The sequence below is a fragment of the Bactrocera dorsalis genome, chromosome 6, assembly GCF_023373825.1.
Source record: "Bactrocera dorsalis isolate Fly_Bdor chromosome 6, ASM2337382v1, whole genome shotgun sequence".
Lineage (NCBI taxonomy): Eukaryota > Metazoa > Arthropoda > Insecta > Diptera > Tephritidae > Bactrocera > Bactrocera dorsalis.
In genome coordinates, this window is record NC_064308.1 from 4,562,041 (window position 1) to 4,582,507 (window position 20,467).

Genomic DNA, 20,467 nt, shown 5'->3' on the forward strand with positions numbered 1-20,467 from the left:
GCAATATTATGTATATGTATATACATATTATGTGTATGTATATTGCTGTGATAAATTTATTTTCTATTAGTAAGAAAAAAAAATATTTATTAGTATAGTATACGATGTTAAAAAGCAAAAATTTAAAAATAAATTCTGTTGAGATTCGAACCAGTGTTCACGTCGTGACAGTCTAGGCGCTTACCACCAACACCACCATTGACCTTTAGGTTACGTTGACTTAAGTATGATTTGGTTATGCAGACAAGGTTGCGTTACATTCATATGGATGGAGCGAGGTTGCGCAACCAGAATCTATCGCAACCTTTTCCGGCGTCGTATAAGAAGTATAACTTCAAAAAGGAATGTTCAGGTGAAATGGATCCTAAGATCTTTGATAATATTACTGACACCAGAGCGACCTTTTCTCACAATTGAAAAAATTGAAACTAATCTTGGATACATGGAAGTATGGATCGAATGCGTCCACCTCGCAGAAAAATACGACTCTATAGCAGATATAATAAACATAGGGGAAATATTAGGTATAATAGAACGTGGTGGCCTACGGAAAAAATCACAAATTTTGGAAATGCAAGTTAACAATATAAAAAGTAAAGCTTTAGCTTTAGTACTACATCGACAGCGAAGAGGCCTAATTAATATTTTTGGAACAGCTCAAAAATGAATACAAATAACCATAATGCAATTAAAAATCTAAATAGTCAAATAGGCATTAATGCGTTTTTTAATAAAACATTCTCTAAACTCAAGTCTATCTTAGAGAGCGACCGTAATTTAATAAATTCGAAATTATATAGTATAAATAACGTTAACAACGAAACACAGGACATATTCTATATACTGACTTCACACTCAAACTCAAAATTATACATGACAATATCGAATACATTCAAGAAAACATAGCTGTAAATGAAAATTAGAAACTAATTCTTGAAGACATTGCATTAAATAACTTAAAAAATACGGCATTAATAGATGAAATAAGCTATGTATGTAAGAAAAACGCATTATATATGCGTACATTACTTTAATTTTCATCGCTATTGTATTAATAACTGTATTAAAAAAAAAGAGTAAAATAACAGTGTCAAAATAATCAACATTATAACTCGGGAGAGTGCCCAATCAAAGGGAGGAGGACTTATGTTGCCGTCGTTGCATACCAAATCGTTGCCGACGTCGACCAACAAACCCCAATTTACACATTGACTGGTCTACATATATTTAACCAAAGCATGTTTAAACTCATGCCAAGTAACTTCAAATACGGTGTTCATGTTACAAAAATTGCGACAATTCTCTAGATTATTATTTTTATTCATATGCGAATTTTGAATTTCAATAAATTAATATGCCAAAAGGACAAAATTTGTTAAAGAATACTTAGTCCAAAAAGTTTCATTTTTAATAAATAAAATTCCGAATAAATTTTGACACTAAAGACAAGTTGTTTTTCAATACCATATCTCGCTAGCGACGAAATTTGAGTAGGGGTACCGCCCAGGTATGAGATCTCTGCCCTCTTCTATGGATCCTGATCATTAACGATCTGCTTAAAAAACTCGAGGATCGTCACTGGCGTGTCATTGCCTATGCAGACTATGTAGCATTTGTGGTAAGGAGAGTTCCTTAGTACATACAGTGTACTAAAATCATTCGAATTAAAATTTTATCTTAATATTTTAGCGATTTAACTGGTGGTTAATGTAGCTTTAATACTGTCGCGGTAACTTTCTAAAAAGTTTTTAACCACAAATATTCAAATTTATCGTGATATACTACGTCGGTATGACCTCGCTTACGCCTTTCATTGGCGCTGCTATAGATTTAGTCATCTTACGAAAGAGTAAATTCTTTTGAAAAAACTTTGTTTTTCTTATAAATTATTAAAATTATATAAATTATCGCACAAGAGCGAGTGCTTAGAGAGTTTGCGGTTTTCACAAATACTATGTTGCTTGATAAGGAATTAAAACACAATTTAAGTTTCCTAAAGCGTATCAATTCGTTTAGTTTAATTTAGTATTTCAGTAAGTATAAGTGATTTGGTCTGCAAACCCGATTTATTGTGGAGGAAATATAAAAGCAATAACAGCAAATTAGTAAAAATGAGCAAACTAAAAGTACGCAATTTGTGTGTAATACTCGCCTATATACTAAGTCAACAGTTAATCAAAACTACTGTTGAACCAGCCTTCACTTTGGCCCCCGATTGCGATAACGATGAGGAGACTACTTGTAAGTGCTATGATGGTTTTGGTTTTGTTTGTACAATTTTAGACGGACTAGATTTTATTAACATCGGTTTTAATTCAAACTTACGGAGACTGTTTGTATTGTGCTCCATATACACTGAAAGTAATATCAATTTTCTACTTCAGCACAAATTTCAGTCAATTTTACTTAAAACCCGTTCTTTCGAAGTGAAAGATTGCAAAGATTTTATACATGAAATCTATATGAATGATAATGTGCGGGAAATTCTAATAAGAATGCGTGAGCTGAATAAAGTAATACTAGTCTATAACACTGACCTCGCTGCAGAACCAACGGAATATATTCCTCAAACCAAGAATGTTCTTCATCTTCAATTGATTATTAAATCCGATCGTAATGAAATCCAGGAAGCAGATATTATAAGCATACCAACTGACATACTTTATGAGCAGAATCTACTGGAGTCACTTACACTTAGCGTACAAGGTCTACGAAATCAGTACTTATCGCTGCAAAACTTGACGCAAACATTCTTTAAAAACTTCCCTGCGCTTAGACAGCTTGACTTAGCCGGAAATAATATGAGAATGTTGGACGCCAACATCTTTGCAGCGCTAACAAAATTGAATTGTCTGAATTTGAGCAGTAATGACATCCGGGAATTGTCCGAAAATTTGTTTGCATATCAACCTCAACTTCTCATACTGGATCTGAGTCACAATTCATTGACATATTTAACGGCACACCTTTTTGATCACACTCCTTGGCTATGGCAGTTGAAACTTGGTGCCAATCAACTATACGACACCACAAATCTTATTGAAAATCTGAAACCGTTGCATTATTTACATAGGCTAGACGTAAGCCAAAACCAACTGCAAACTATTTGGAGCACCAATACTTCCGTCAATAGAACGCCAAGTTTCCTAACAAATTTTCGATACAGTCACAAGCGCATGAGTTTGGTTTTAGCCAACGGTCTTAATTATATTACCAAGTTGCAACCAGAAAATTATAATGGTAGCGAGATTAATTCAACAGTAATCAATTTAAGTGGCAATCGTCTGCGCGAATTCACTTTGGATTGGCTTGTAGCAGCGCGCATTTCATGCCCTTTTGAAATAAACCTAGAGCACAATCTGATTGAAAACATTTTTGCTTTACAAAATTCGACTGTCGATTGTGCTCCCCAAATTAAAATGACTGGTAATCCGATCGTGTGCGATTGTAAATTTGCTTGGATTTACAGTGAAAACTATCGTTCGCTGTTCAATGGTTTGCAGTGCGTTCAGACGTCAACCAAACCATTAAAAGATCTCGCGCAGTTGGAACGTAAAGAACTGTGTGCTTGGGAACCAGTAATGTGCCCCAGCGAATGCAATTGTTACACACAATTTGAATTTCTGCACATCAATTGCAAGGGTGCGCAACACATCGAACAGCTCCCTCGCCCCGAGCAAGTTGGGCTCAAGAGTTCGGTACTCGATATTAGCAATAACAATTTCATTGTATTGCCGTTAAACATCACCTTCGGCTATGGTAACGTTTCACAACTCAACGCGTCGTACAATAAAATCACGAGCATAAATATCAGTCAACTGCCAACCAACTTGACGGTTTTGGATCTACGAAATAATCGCTTAAATTCCTTAAATGATGAATTTTTGCGGACATACCTCAATGAGAGCACAAAACTACAATTTCTCTATCTAAATGAAAATCCTTGGTTTTGCAACTGTTCCACGCTGCAACTGCTGTACACCATACGAACACATCGGACACGCATACCCGATGCCGAACAGTTACTCTGTGTTAATAAGCCGAACGATACACTCCTAATGGCAAATGTGAGAGAATTGCGTCCAACTCCTGTTAATGTTGAATATTATCAAAATATGAATGCAACAGTGATTAGTGTAGGGTTAACCATTATTGTTTTACTTTGCATTATCGCACTCTTTTATAAATATAAATTAGAAGTGGAAGTCTGGTTATATAGTCACAACATATTGAGATTTTGCATTAGTGAATGTGAGTTGGATAAGCATAAAACATTCGATGCGTTTATTTCATATGCTCACCAGGAAGCAGACTTCGTCAACTATACATTGCTGCCTCGACTCGAACAGTGCGAACCACCATTTCGTGTGTGCACGTACGAACGCAATTGGCTGGCTGGCGCTTATATACCCGAATAAATCATCGAATCGGTGGAACAGTCGCGTCGGACGATCATTGTGCTCTCGCAGCACTTCATCGAGTCGGATTGGGCGCGCATGGAGTTTCGCACAGCGCATCAGTGCTCGTTGAACGAGGGTCGTGCGCGCATAATAATTATTAAATATGGAGAAATCTCAAAAAGTGAGTTATTGGACAGAGAGCTAAAGGCATATTTGGATATGAATACATATCTGGATTGGCAAGACGTCCGATTTTGGGACAAATTACGCTACGCCATGCCACATAAAGTGGGTGTAGAGAGGAATACCGATATGCTAAAGATTAACGGCAGAATGTATGTTATGGGACAAGTTGAGATGAATCGTTTGGGTGACGACATTGTTTAAATTTGTCACAGTTGGTTTGTGGTAAACCAATTGGTTGCAGAATTGTAAGAGTCTTCACAAGTACATATACATATATTTATGAAAATACAAATATATTATATTTAATTGCAGTTACTATGTGAAATTTCGATTCTACTGTGACACAAAGAGTTATTCAAAATGTTGCTACTAAGAGAAAGATGGAGATAATCTTGGCCAACCTGCTTACCAAGCAGTGTTGATCGCACAAACTCTTCAATTCCATTTTACTATATTTCAAGTAACTATTTAATCAATTTTCCTGTAAAATTAATTAAAAATTACACAATGATATCTGTATACAAAAATAATTTACTTATGTAAATACTTAAACAAGAAAGAAAGCGTAAGTTCTCGAAAGGTGCAATGCTTTAATGCACTGAGGAATGCTACTGTCAGGTGCTGAAAAAATTTTACACTGTCGGTAAGGATTCTTGGGGTATTTGCGTTCAGGGTATGTTTATTGATATGTATATTACAATTATTAAAGGGCGTGGCCAAACCCATTTTTTTAATTTTTTGCTTGCAGATGTCTATTGGTACTGCGATACCCTTTACTAGACTATAGTTTTATATCTTAATTTAGTGCATGTTTATGGCAGTTTATAGTATTTCGGTTAATGGCGATTTGTGGACGTGGCAGTGGTCTAGTTACCCTTATCTTCGAACTCGTGATTGTTTTGCCACATAAAAAAAAAATAGTTTTGCAAAATTGTTGATTATTGGAATACAAAAAAGTTAAAACAATTATTAAATTCATTGTCAGTCCATATTTGGTTTTAGAGTTGCCACCTATAAAGAATAAAATCTTGTCTAAGTATTAAATAATTGAGAAAAGTAAAAATTTGATTAAAATAATCACTATATATGTATACATATTTGATCGTAGAGTTGCCACCTACAAAAAATTATCACTGAATTATTATTATGTAATTGAAAACATAAAATAAAAACTTTATTATAATTAACATATACTCAAATTTAGGTGCAGGGTTGCCACCTACAATAAAGTTAATATTAGATATAATATAGAACTGTTGAATAATTGAGAAAAATATATATATTGTTGACATGGTCATTATGTGCTCATATTTGGATGCAGAGTTGCCACCTGAAAATACTTCAGTATTAAAATAGTAATGAGTTCTTGGAAAAAATAAAACTTATTATTATTGAAATTAAATTATCTTAATATAATAATATTGCTGTGATCCCTAAAGGCTAGCCAGTGAAAAACGCTACTCCCTTCCTTCCTTTTCCTTCCTTATCGGCAAAATGTGTGCACAGTCAAAAACGTGGTAAAAACGCAGAAATCAGCCATCTTTGCTTTATTTTCATTTGAACAATGTTGCCATTGCCCAATGCGCATATATAGTTTTGAGCACATCTTTGTTTTCAATTACAATTTTTTATAATATAAAATATCAAAACTGAAAACAAACTATTATAAATAGTTTATATATTTATAAATAATAGCATTCGACTCTGATTTTGAGTTATTTTAAGAAAATTTCAAACATATTGAACAAATTGAATTATAAAAGTTGATAATTACTGCAGTATATCGATATTGGCAACCCTGCGTTGTGAGAGATCAATCAGCTGAGACGTTTGCGACGGCAAAAATCCAAATGTCGCAGATTCTCACGTCATCGTCACGTCAGAGAGAAGGGAGTAGCGTTTTTCACTGTTCACTTACATTGCGCGCCCATAAGATAGGTCGTGCCAGCTGACACGACCCACGATTCTGCGTTATTCACTAACTAGCCTATTAGAAGTATACTCTTAACTTCTTAACGGCCAACGCAGAGTATTTTCAACCAAAAGAAATTTATTCATTAAAATCACCACTCAGAAGTCGTTTTATCCCTTGTAAGCGAGCGATTTTCGAAGAAACATTTCTAATATGCCAAAAGACAAAATTAGAAATGAATTTCTTAAATCTCACGCTCCCAGATAAAACGATATACACTGCTGGTCAATAGGTTAGACGCACGTTTAATTGCATTACAATTGTTTAAACATTTATTATTTTAATGATGATTGAAAAAAAGTTGAAATGCAAAAACATGGATAAATTAATGATAATATAAATATAGTATTCAAATATTTATTCACGCTTAACAAAATTGTGTTTATCAAACATTTTCTTAAAGTAACTCAAAAAAGGTGCCTTTTTCTTGGTCATTAGAATAGACGCACATACGCTTTTAAATTTTTTATAAGAAAAGAAATTTTTTTTAACTTAAATTTTTAGTTCCTATAACTATTTGGTTTATTAGAAATAAAGAAATAATAATTTCAGTAATGAGTACTTCCTCCTTTGTTGGTAATAACTTCATATATCCGGTCATTCATAGAATGATACAGAGAATCTATGTAGCTCAAGGAAATTTCCCTCCAAGCATCTCTAATAGCTGCAGTTAATGTTTCCTTATCTCCGTATTGCTTTCCTCCTTCGTATATCTTCCATGTTAGCCAGCCCCAAACATTTTCAATTATGTTCAGATCTGGAGAATATGGTGGCCAGGTCATGACATTAACGTTTTGACTCGAAATAAACGACTTTACTACCCGAGCGTTATGAATGGGAGCATTGTCTTGTTGAAAAATCCAAGGAATTGGTCCAAAGAGATCTCTTAATTGTGGAAATACGGACTCCAATAATGTTTTGAAGCGAGCGTCGTTCATCTTCTGAACGATAAAAACCAAGTCAATCGTTCCATAAAACGTGATGGCACCCCACACCATGACACCACCTTCTCGGCTATGGTGGCGACTTAAATATAACTCATCTTTCCGCAAATCGTGATAATAGTATTGAAATCCATCAGGGCCACCTAAATTAAAACGTTTTTCATCAGTAAAGACCACTGAACGCCAATCATTAAGTCGCGTGCCAGATTGAACAGTCCATGTCATGTATTCTTTCGCGAATCGAAACCGTTTTTCTTTGCGTAGTTCATTCAGAGGTGGTTTTTTCTTGATTTTTAAACGCTATAGGTGTTTTGCATTTCTGATTGTACGCTGAACAGTTAATAGGCTTGCTTTTACTCCGGCTAGTTCCTTAATCTTAGCTGCAGACTTAGTCGAATTTGAAGCAATTCTAACAATTTTGCGTACTGATTGTTCAGACAGCGCTTTCTTTTTTCCTTTAAACTTTTTTCCATATTCCTCTGGATCCTTTAAATATCTATCAACGGTTCTGGAGCTGCTTTTTATCTGTTTGGCGATGTTTCGATTGGATAGCTCTTGGGAGTGAAAAAAGTCTACTTTTTCACGTTCCAATAAACTGAGAATAGTAGCTTTTCCCATTATTACTTTAAATATAGCTCGAAAACAATTTATTTGTTTATTTTTAGTACTTTCTTAATAACATAAAGTGCACTTGTTTACGCAAGATAAAGAAATATAAAGTGCGTCTATTTCAATGACCAATCGCAAGCGCACGTGATTGCCATAGACATTTCTGGAATCTTCGAATGTACAGTTATTTTTTCGCAAATCAACCAACTATGAACAAATATTTTTTGGACAAGATTCGAACTTCGACAAGAAAAGCATTTTGGACAATAAGAACAAGCATGATTATAAATATAACAATTTATTAAAAAAAACGTTGGTGCGTCTAACCTAAGACCAGCAGTGTACCTCGTCCTCGTGGGTCGATTTCAAAAACCACAGAAATGATATTTCAATTAAAAGTCACACAAAATAGTTGAGAATTCGCAGAACAAACGAAAAGAAAAAGAAGTATAACTTCAATAATGCACAAGCATACAAACATATTTATGCGCACACATGTGAATATGTCACCAACCTAAAATTGAAACATTGTTCTACGAAAACAAAAACAACAACAGCATAAGCATGGCAACGCTGTGTTGTTGGTAGAAAAGCCGAGCTGTGCCGAAAGAAACGAACAAACGATCGCCGATTGTCACCGCTTCGCTTGCTGCTCGCACATCTTCGCAGACAAGGTTGCGTTACATTCATATGGATGAAGCGAGGTTGCGCAACCTTGCGTTACTTTTATATGGAAGGTTGCGCAACCAGAATCTATCGCAACCTTTTCCGGCGTCGTATAAGAAGTATAACTTCAATAATTAAATGTTAATGATATTGGTATTAGTATTTTGTTTGTTTACTTATTTTGCATGCCTTTTGTAAAATCTTAAATTATTTGCAATAGAAAATTTAATTTTTAGTTGTGAAGCAATGTAGCTGTGTATGACTTACAGGCTGTTTTACCATTACCAAAAGGCTTTACCTCTTGTTTTTACTACAAAAGTACGATTAACTGTTACAGTTTTACCGTAAGTGAACTCAGTGCCAAATATGTAGAATGTTTTTTTTTTTTGGACTGAAGTACAAGGAAAACGTGGGAGTAATGAGATCGGCACCTGTGTGCTTTTATATATCGAAAATCTGGTATAAAAGGAAAAAAATGCTCGAGATTTAGATACAATTTTTAATTCCGATAACTGCTGTGGACAGCAAAAAATAAGTACATTCTTTCAATGTATGCATATGCTGTACATAAGTATAATCTGAAAAGTATTACGCATAAATACCTTATTAAAGGTCATTCTCAAAATGAAGGAGACAATGTGCACAGCGGTATTGAGAAGCAAGTAAAAAGGTATTTAAGTAGTAATCCCATTTATACACCAGACCAATACACAAGTCTAATAGCAACTGCAAAAAAGACTGGCCCCCATATAAAGTTCGAGAATTGTCATATGAAGCGTTTTATGATTTAAAGTCTCTTCAAGAAGAGTGGGGTCACAATTTTTCTACAATTAAAGACAATCAGAAAGTTATATGGCGTGATATTAAAGTTCTCCAAGTCAATAAAGAAAACCCAAATTCATTTTTTTATAAAACATCTTATAAAGATATTGACTTTCAGGAAGTGTGTTTAAGAAACAACTTAAAGCCTTTTAGCACGTAAATAATGAGACTCGATTCTTGGAATATTTTGAATAAATTCTCTCATACTGTTTTTGATTTCTGGGCTTACTGTAATATGATTATCATGCTTTCCACGAAGATCCAGCTCAATGAAACCATGTTCGTCCTTCTTTATTATAACTGTTCGTATAACTTTGTCATTTATGTCAAGGGTGCTTTAAAAAAAGTCTTACACACTCTAATATGTAGTCTTTGAGTTGAGCTCAAAGAAAAAATCATTATTAAGTTTGCGAAGCCCATCTGTACAGGTGTATCTGTATTTTGGTTTAATTTCTTTTATATGCCTGGCTATAAACTCTCTCTGTCTTTGCAAGTCACTGCAACCCCAATATTTTTTAAATATTTCAAGGCGCATCAATTCGGAAATTAGTTCATTGCATCGAAGTCGGCACTTTGCTCCGCAGGGCGGCCTTATACACCTGGCATTTACTTCTTTTTTCGACTTGGAAAGTGATTTTTTCAAGTAGTTGGAAGCGAGATATAAATTTTTCTATCTGATAATAAGAAAAAAGAGAGGATTTCTTAGAGGTGTCTAGGAACCCATTTTTCCGAGTACCAATCGAAAAAAACAAAAAATTTTTTTTTTGAATCACCCTAACATACATATGTATCAAAGTAGCACAAAGTAGAAATCAAAATAGTTCACTATATTAAAAAAGAAAATCTTGAAAAGTTTACGTTTTTAAATGCCATTGAAACTATGTAATAAATTAATATTTGTAATATGTCTCATACAAGTTTTTTGGAATATGATTTTTATCCACCAGTTCCTTTATGTCCGTTTGCTTTATTTGTGGAAGCGATATCCCGAATAAATGGCATATAAGCTAAAAATATTATTGTTAAAAAATGTTTAATGTTTTTGAAAACAGCGTAATAGAGTAAAGCAATTTGTATTATGCTTCTCAATTTTTACTTGATGCAACTTCAAGGCTTTAAGTTGTTTCTTAAACACACTTCCTGAAAGTCAATATCTTTATAAGATGTTTTATAAAAAAATGAATTTGGGTTTTCTTTATTGACTTGGAGAACTTTAATATCACGCCATATAACTTTCTGATTGTCTTTAATTGTAGAAAAATTGTGACCCCACTCTTCTTGAAGAGACTTTAAATCATAAAACGCTTCATATGACAATTCTCGAACTTTATATGGGGGCTAGTCTTTTTTGCAGTTGCTATTAGACTTGTGTATTGGTCTGGTGTATAAATGGGATTACTACTTAAATACCTTTTTACTTGCTTCTCAATACCGCTGTGCACATTGTCTCCTTCATTTTGAGAATGACCTTTAATAAGGTATTTATGCGTAATACTTTTCAGATTATACTTATGTACAGCATATGCATACATTGAAAGAATGTACTTATTTTTTGCTGTCCACAGCAGTTATCGGAATTAAAAATTATATCTAAATCTCGAGAATTTTTTTCCTTTTATACCAGATTTTCGATAGATAAAAGCACACAGGTGCCGATCTCATTACTCCCACGTTTTCCTTGTACTTCAGTCCAAAAAAAAAAGGTGCGTGGAGTCCCTACGCGCGGATGAAGTTATACTTCTTAGTGATATTCAGAAATGCATATCATTTAGTATAAAATAAAACTAGAAAACTTAAATTCACATTTTATAAATTTATTATGTGTTTGTATGCTTGTGCATTATTTTTTCGGCAATGTGTGCAAATATATGTACATATAAGTATATATGAATGTATGAACATGCAAGTCAATGCGCGCACATGTAATAAGTACATACAGTGGAACTTCCCTAACTCGAATGTCCAAGGGACAGAAAGTAGAGTTCGAGTTACGGAAAATTCGAATTAAGGAAAATACACTAAGTTGAGTTCAAATTTATTTACATATGTATGTATGTACATGTTTATTTAAAAAGACAGTTTGTAATACATATGTAGTATATATATAAATGTATATAAATTCTTATTGGAAAAAATTGGTAATTTTTTTTTTGTTTAAATACGGACCATTTCTCTTTCTCTATAAAATGTTCCACTACATTTATTGACGCATGGGAACATTTTCTTTTGACGAAGTAAAATTTCTTAGGGTCTGGATAGCAGAATACGATTGATTAAATGTGGGTATAGTTTCAGTTGTTGTTACAACCTCGCTTTCACTAGAGACTTCCTCCTCTTAGTCTGAAACAATAGATTATTTGTGTTGAACAATGCTACAATTTACAAATTTTACTTTAGACTTACCTTTGGAAGATTGTCTTCTTCATCCCAGTCATCCGTAGTAGCATTCTGCATTAACTCACCTTTAGCAAAACCAGCCTTTCTAAAACAATTGCTGATTGTTTGTGGTTTTACACCCAAATTCCAGGTTTTGTTTAGATCCCTGATTGCATCAAGTAAGGACACAGTCGTAGGAGTTGGTTCTTCCATATGGGCCAAAACTTTCATCACAATTCGTTTTCTATAATGTTGCTTGAGATTTTGAATAATCCCTTGGTCCATTGGTTGTAGAACAGACGTCAAATTAGGAGGAAAATATTGCAGTTTAATGTTTTTTAAGTTTGCTTGTACATTTTTAGGATGTGCCGGACAATTGTCAACGAACAGTAGTATTTTCCTATTTTGGGCAACAAAGACTTTATCTAGACTTTTGAGCCACTTATCATAAATTTCACTTGTCATCCACGCTTTTTTGTTGTACTCATAGTCCACATCAAGTGATTTTATACCCTTAAAACAACGTGGGTTTTTTGACTTCCGATAACTAGCAATTTCAACTTTTCTGAACCACTCATATTGCTTACAACCATAACGGTAATTCTCTCCTTGCTGTTTTTGCCACCAAAGCATTTTTGACCTTTAAAGGCTAATGTTTTATTGGGTAAACATTTAAAAAAAATGCCCGTTTCATCTGCATTAAAAATATCGTTTTCGTGGCATTGTGTGATTAAATCTGGATAAACGTTTTTTTTTTCCAATCTTCACTAGACTGTAAATCGGCTGAAGCACTTTCTCCACAAATCGACATTTGTGCGATATTATGCCTTTTTTTAAATTTATCTAACTACCCTACACTAGCAGAAAAATTTTCGCAACCCAAAGCAATCGCAAATTCTTTAGCTTTTCCTCTGATTAAGGTTCCCGAGAGAGGAAGATTTTTCTCACGTGCGGTAGTAACCCACTTAAGCATAGCTTGATCAACATCATTATTGACGCAAGTTGTAATCCTTTTTCGTTTGGAGTTAAAATTATAGTCACCTTTTTGTTCTAAGAGTTTGTCTTTGTTTTTCAAAATGGTTGATAACGTATTAGGAGGAATCCCAAATATTTGTGCAATGTTTTCTTTTTGTTTTCGCCCTTTTCTACCTCGGCAATTAGCTTTAACTTTTCCTTAAGCGTTAAACACTTTACACTTCGTTTTGATGTCATTTTAGTCCAATATCACTACAAGAAATGACAATTTTCACCACCGTTCTAACAACAACTGATACAATCTTATGTAAGTGCTAAGAAATTTAAAATACAAGTCGTTATCTGTCGCCGACTCGCAGCTCGGTAATTCCCCGAAATTGCGGTAGGTGTTTCCCCGAAAAATTCGAGTTACGCTTGGTTACCGCTGCAGTTTCTGTGACATTTTAGTTCGTGTTTTAGAAATATTCGGGTAACAGAAATTCGACTTATAGGGAAAAAATTACATAGTGATGTTATAAAAACGTATTTTGTTCTTAAGAAAATTCGATATAGAGAATATTTCGAGCTACGGAAGTTCGAGTTAGAGAAGTTTCACTGTATATTGATAAGTGATGAAAATATGATTTCAATTTCTGAACGCGCACATGCATATACATACACTCATATGAGCATGTGCAGATACACAAGATAGGATAGAAGATGTATGCCTTTTAACAACGTATACTATACAAATAAATATTTTTCTTACTAATAGAAATTAAATTTATCACAGCAATATACATAATATACATATGTATACATAATATTGCTGTGATAAATTTAAAAATTAAAATAAAGAAAAATAAATAAATAAAAGCAAAAAATTAAAAATTTATTCCGTCGGGATTCGAACCTGTGGCACTCGTAGCATCTTGACTTTCCAAGCGCTTACCACCAACACCACCATTGACACTTAGGTTTCGTTGACTTAAGTATGATTTGGTTATGCATGCAAGAAACATACGATGGTTCTAAAAAATATTTATTAGTATAGATTTCAAAAAGCACAGAAATGATTCTGTGAATTTATTCATTCAAATCGCCACTCAGAAGTCGTTTTATCCCTTGTAAGCGAGCGATTTTCTTAAATCTCACGCTCCCAGATAAAACCATATACCTCGTCATCGTGGGTCAGTTTCAAAAACCACAGAAATGATTCTGTGTGATTCTGAAAGGCCAATGCAGAGTATTTCAACCAAAACATACGTAAAATAGTTGAGAATTCGCAGAAAGGCAAACGAAAGAAAAAGAACTAAAGGGTGATTTTTTAAGAGCTTGATAACTTTTTTTTTAAAAAAAAACGCATAAAATTTGCAAAATCTCATCGGTTCTTTATTTGAAACGTTAGATTGGTTCATGACATTTACTTTTTGAATATAATTTCATTTAAATGTTGACCGCGGCTGCGTCTTAGGTGGTCCATTCGGAAAGTCCAATTTTGGGCAACTTTTTCGAGCATTTCGGCCGGAATAGCCCGAATTTCTTCGGAAATGTTGTCTTCCAAAGCTGGAATAGTTGCTGGCTTATTTCTGTAGACTTTAGACTTGACGTAGCCCCACAAAAAATAGTCCAAAGGCGTTAAATCGCATGATCTTGGTGGCCAACTTACGGGTCCATTTCTTGAGATGAATTGTTGTCCGAAGTTTTCCCTCAAAATGGCCATAGAATCGCGAGCTGTGCGGCATGTAGCGCCATCTTGTTGAAACCACATGTCAACCAAGTTCAGTTCTTCCATTTTTGGCAACAAAAAGTTTGTTAGCATCGAACGATAGCGATCGCCATTCACCGTAACGTTGCGTCCAACAGCATCTTTGAAAAAATACGGTCCAATGATTCCACCAGCGTACAAACCACACCAAACAGTGCATTTTTCGGGATGCATGGGCAGTTCTTGAACGGCTTCTGGTTGCTCTTCACCCCAAATGCGGCAATTTTGCTTATTTACGTAGCCATTCAACCAGAAATGAGCCTCATCGCTGAACAAAATTTGTCGATAAAAAAGCGCGAAACACATTTCAAACCGAACACTGATTTTGGTAATAAAATTCAATGATTTGCAAGCGTTGCTCGTTAGTAAGTCTATTCATGATGAAATGTCAAAGCATACTGAGCATCTTTCTCTTTGACACCATGTCTGAAATCCCACGTGATCTGTCAAATACTAATGCATGAAAATCCTAACCTCAAAAAAATCACCCGTTATAACTTCAATAATGCACAAGCATACAAACATACATATGCGCACACATGTGAATAGTCACCTCATCATCGCGGAGAATATGAAGAGACAGAACATATGTATTTACGGCAGCGTTGTCCACTGCCTATGCGCACAATAGCGCACGGACAGTACCAGACACCTCACACCGACATGTCGCGACAAGTGTCTGTGAAAGCACGATTGCACTACTGTATTCAAACTAAAAAAATAAATTTCGTTGAGATTCGATCGTATGTTTCTTGCATGCATAACCAAATCATACTTAAGTCATTGCAACCTAAGAGTCAATGGTGGTGTAGGTGGTAAGCGTTTGGAAAGTCAAGATGATAACACAGGTCCCAGGTTCGAATCCCGACAGAATAAACTTTTATTTTTTTTTAATTTTTTGCTTTTTAACATCGTATACTATACTAATAAATATTTTTTTCTTACTAATAGAAAATAAATGTATCACAGCAATATACATATACATAATATGTATATATGTACCCAGCAAAACTTGCGTGACCGAAACTCCAATACATTTACACAATTTTTACTTGTCACTAACACTCCCTCACAAATCTTTGAAATGAGTAAGAAGTCAATCTATTGTGTCTTTTGATTGTTTTATATTATAAGCTCTTCACTCAACAGATGTTAAGCAAAAATAAAACGAAAGAAGACAAACAATTTTTTTAGCCGGCACCGCGTATTGAAAACGATGGATGTGAAAGCGTACAGCATGATACCGTGAATTTGACATTTGCTTGTTCGTTGTGACAAATTGAATTCGAAGAAAAAAAATTTCGGTTACAAACGCGTCGATAAAGAATTGTGCAGATTTGTGCTTGTGCATATTTATGCAAAATTATTGAAAATAAATATTGAAATCTTTTAGAATTGTGTTTCGTTAATATTTGTGAACATATTGTGTCTATTATTGTACTTATATTTGGAAAAAGGGTGAGTATAGAAAATAATAATTCAATATGAAGCAAAATACATTTAGTGCATATGTGAGCCGGGAAAAAGGCTTTTAATCTAAGTGCATCTAACTTTGTGAAAAAGATGTAAATTTTGATTGTGATCCTGATGTGGATGGATTTACATCATCTATTTCATGAATTTTCAAATTAGTATTTTTCACTGTAATATTGCATTGCCCCGACGGTATTTTATATATATTATGTTAAGAAATGAATGAAATTAAAATGAATTTTTATGCTGCCATATTTTTATTTCTTAATCAGATGGATTCACCAGTGCTTTTTGATGACACCTATTTGGAGGAATGCCCAACAACGTCTTCGACTCCCGTAAAAGGTATATGTAAAATTTCCATTTTAGTTTTCAATTTACTTTTATGCATTTATTATTGCAGAACAATTGACATTTAAACGTAAGAAGTTCAACGTTTCTGGTTGCTACAACACAGACGCAAGCTTCTCAAAGTAAAAAGTAAACAATTTGCCTGTGGATGGAAATGGTAATCCAATATATTGTTTCTTAAATATTTTTACTTTATTACGTTTACACCTTTTTCAGACGTTTTTAACATGTTCTTCAAATTACAGACACAGCGGCATCTGTACACTGACGAATTCCTGACTTTGTGTAACTGGGACGGTAGGGGAGACAAGCAACCGCAATGAAAGTTTCTGTTGTCCAACATATTATATGGTAAATTTTATACATACATATTAACCTAAAAAGATGTATTTTAAATTGATTTTTCATTACATTTTTTATAGATTCTTTCATCACTTGTGGGCTTGCGAATTTCGATCAACAAATGCGGAAGTCCATCGAAATGAGCCACCATAGATTTAAGCAAAAAACATATAGGAAGCGAAAAGCTGAAGAAAGATAAATATAATACTGTAATAATTTTTTTGATATATGTATATATACATATATTTTATTTTTTGTAAGTATATAAAAATGTATATATTATTTTTTGTATGTATATAAAAATGAATATAAATAATTTTTATATTATTAAAAAAAATGTCAAAAGATGAAGGAAATGAATATAATGTAAATCTAAATAAAATTATTTTATTATTAAAATTAATAAAAAAAAAAATATTTTATAAAAAAAAAAAATCTTTATATTTTAGGGTTTCGAACTTTAGGTTGAAGTATTGACAAGCGAGTGGCTTACCCACTAGGCTATTGCAGAATGCACCGTCACGCTTTCCTGAAAGCAGTTTTGTCGATTTGTCCCAAATTTAATGAAAGTGTGAGAAAGAAGGATATAGTTTTAGCACAGCAGGAAATATGTGAGCGAGAAGGTGATAAAAGATCACATGTATACAAAAGTTTTGGGAGCTTTTTTGATTCGCCCTTAAGAACGTGATAGGAAAAAGTGACAATTAAATCGGCACGCGTTACCGGCATGTCACTAGGTAACATGACCGTCACTGTTCTAACTGGGTACATATACATAATATTGCTGTGATAAATTTAATTTCTATTAGTAAGAAAAATATTGATTTGTATAGTATACGATGTTAAAAGCAAAAAATTAAAAATTTATTCTGTCGGGATTCGAACCTGGGACCTGTGTTAGCATCTTGACCTTCCAAGCGCTTACCACCAACACCACCATTGACAATTAGGTTGCGCTGACTTAAGTATGATTTGGTTATGAATGCAAGAAACATAGAAATATACATACTTTGTAGAACATTACATTTGCTTTCGCAATAAATTTATCACAGCAAACATATGCATAATATGTATATACATATACATAACATTGCTGTGATGCCCTGAGAAGTATACTCTTAACAAATTTATTTTTAATTTTTTGCTTACTAATAGAAATTAAACTTATCACAGCAATATTATGTATGTATATGTATATTGCTGTAATAAATTTATTTTCTATTAGTAAGAAAAAAATATTTATTAGTAGAGATTTCAAAAAGCACAGAAATGATTCTGTGAATTTATTCATTCAAATCGCCACTCAGAAGTCGTTTTATCCCTTGTAAGCGAGCGATTTTCTTAAATCTCACGCTCCCAGGTAAAACAATATACCTCGTCCTAGTGGGTCGATTTCAAAAACCACAGAAATGATTCCGTGTGATTCTGAAAGGCCAACGCAGAGTATTTCATTTAAAAGTCACATAAAATAGTAGAGAATTCGCAGAAATGAAAGACAAACGAAAAAGAAATATAACTTCAATAATGCACAAGCACACAAACATACATATGCGCACACATGTGAATATGTCACCAACCAAAAATTGAATTGTTCTATAGAAACAACAACAGCATAAGCATGGAACATTGTGTTGTGTTGTTGTGTCGGCCGAGCTGTGCCGAAAGAAACGAACAAACGATCGCCGATTGTCACCGCTTCGCTTGCTGCTCGAACATTTTCGCAGACAAGCTTGCGAGGTTGCGAGGTTGCGCAACTTTGCGTTACTTTTATATGGAAAGTTGCGCAACCAGAATCTATCGCAACCTTTTCCGGCGTCGTATAAGAAGTATAACTTCAAAAAAAAACATTCTACATATTTGGCACTGAGTTCACTTACGGTAAAACTGTAACAGTTAATCGTACTTTTGTAGTAAAAACAAGAGGTAAAGCCTTTTGGTAATGGTAAAACAGCCTGTAAGTCATACACAGCTACATTGTTTCACAACTAAAAATTAAATTTTCTATTGCAAATAATTTAAGATTTTACAAAAGGCATGCAAAATAAGTAAACAAACAAAATACTAATACCAATATCATTAACATTTAATTATTGAAGTTATACTTCTTATACGACGCCGGAAAAGGTTGCGATAGATTCTGGTTGCGCAACCTTCCATATAAAAGTAACGCAAGGTTGCGCAACCTCGCTTCATCCATATGAATGTAACGCAACCTTGTCTGCGAAGATGTGCGAGCAGCAAGCGAAGCGGTGACAATCGGCGATCGTTTGTTCGTTTCTTTCGGCACAGCTCGGCTTTTCTACCAACAACACAACGTTGCCATGCTTATGCTGTTGTTGTTTTTGTTTTCGTAAAACAATGTTTCAATTTTTGGTTGGTGACATATTCACATGTGTGCGCATAAATATGTTTGTATGCTTGTGCATTATTGAAGTTATACTTCTTTTTCTTTTCGTTTGTTCTGCGAATTCTCAACTATTTTGTGTGACTTTTAATTGAAATATCATTTCTGTGGTTTTTGAAATCGACCCACGAGGACGAGGTATATCGTTTTATCTGGGAGCGTGAGATTTAAGAAATTCATTTCTAATTTTGTCTTTTGGCATATTAGAAATGTTTCTTCGAAAATCGCTCGCTTACAAGGGATAAAACGACTTCTGAGTGGTGATTTTAATGAATAAATTTCTTTTGGTTGAAAATACTCTGCGTTGGCCGTTAAGAAGTTAAGAGTATACTTCTAATAGGCTAGTTAGTGAATAACGCAGAATCGTGGGTCGTGTCAGCTGGCACGACCTATCTTATGGGCGCGCAATGTAAGTGAACAGTGAAAAACGCTACTCCCTTCTCTCTGACGTGACGATGACGTGAGAATCTGCGACATTTGGATTTTTGCCGTCGCAAACGTCTCAGCTGATTGATCTCTCACAACGCAGGGTTGCCAATATCGATATACTGCAGTAATTATCAACTTTTATAATTCAATTTGTTCAATATGTTTGAAATTTTCTTAAAATAACTCAAAATCAGAGTCGAATGCTATTATTTATAAATATATAAACTATTTATAATAGTTTGTTTTCAGTTTTGATATTTTATATTGTAAAAAATTGTAATTGAAAACAAAGATGTGCTCAAAACTATATATGCGCATTGGGCAATGGCAACATTGTTCAAATGAAAACAAAGCAAAGATGGCTGATTTCTGCGTTTTTACCACGTTTTTGACTGTGCACACATTTTGCCGATAAGGAAGGAAAAGGAAGGAAGGGAGTAGCGTTTTTCACTGGCTAGCCTTTAGGGATCACAGCAATATTATTATATTAAGATAATTTAATTTCAATAATAATAAGTTTTATTTTTTCCAAGAACTCATTACTATTTTAATACTGAAGTATTTTCAGGTGGCAACTCTGCATCCAAATATGAGCACATAATGACCATGTCAACAATATATATATTTTTCTCAATTATTCAACAGTTCTATATTATATCTAATATTAACTTTATTGTAGGTGGCAACCCTGCACCTAAATTTGAGTATATGTTAATTATAATAAAGTTTTTATTTTATGTTTTCAATTACATAATAATAATTCAGTGATAA

At 33.8% G+C, this 20,467-nt stretch overlaps 2 protein-coding genes, 1 non-coding gene and 3 pseudogenes across 3 annotated transcripts in view; 3 read left to right on the top strand and 3 right to left on the bottom strand.

Moving 5' to 3' along the window:
- LOC125779129 (uncharacterized) overlaps positions 1-20,467 on the top strand; it is a 530,169-nt gene that overhangs the window by 399,108 nt on the left and 110,594 nt on the right. The gene's annotated exons all lie outside the window — the stretch shown is intronic.
- On the top strand, positions 2,112-4,787 carry LOC125779247 (protein toll-like). Its single transcript, XM_049459886.1, has 3 exons — positions 2,112-2,241; positions 2,428-4,367; positions 4,440-4,787. The coding sequence occupies exons 1-3, from the start codon at positions 2,112-2,114 to the stop codon at positions 4,785-4,787; spliced, it is 2,418 nt and encodes an 805-aa protein (XP_049315843.1).
- Positions 6,652-6,863, bottom strand: LOC125779879 (small nucleolar RNA U3). Its single transcript, XR_007423449.1, has one exon. It is a non-coding gene; the product is annotated as a small nucleolar RNA U3 (small nucleolar RNA).
- On the bottom strand, positions 14,031-14,160 carry LOC125779814 (small nucleolar RNA U3; annotated as a pseudogene).
- Positions 18,162-18,291, bottom strand: LOC125779869 (small nucleolar RNA U3; annotated as a pseudogene).
- On the top strand, positions 19,348-19,529 carry LOC125779817 (small nucleolar RNA U3; annotated as a pseudogene).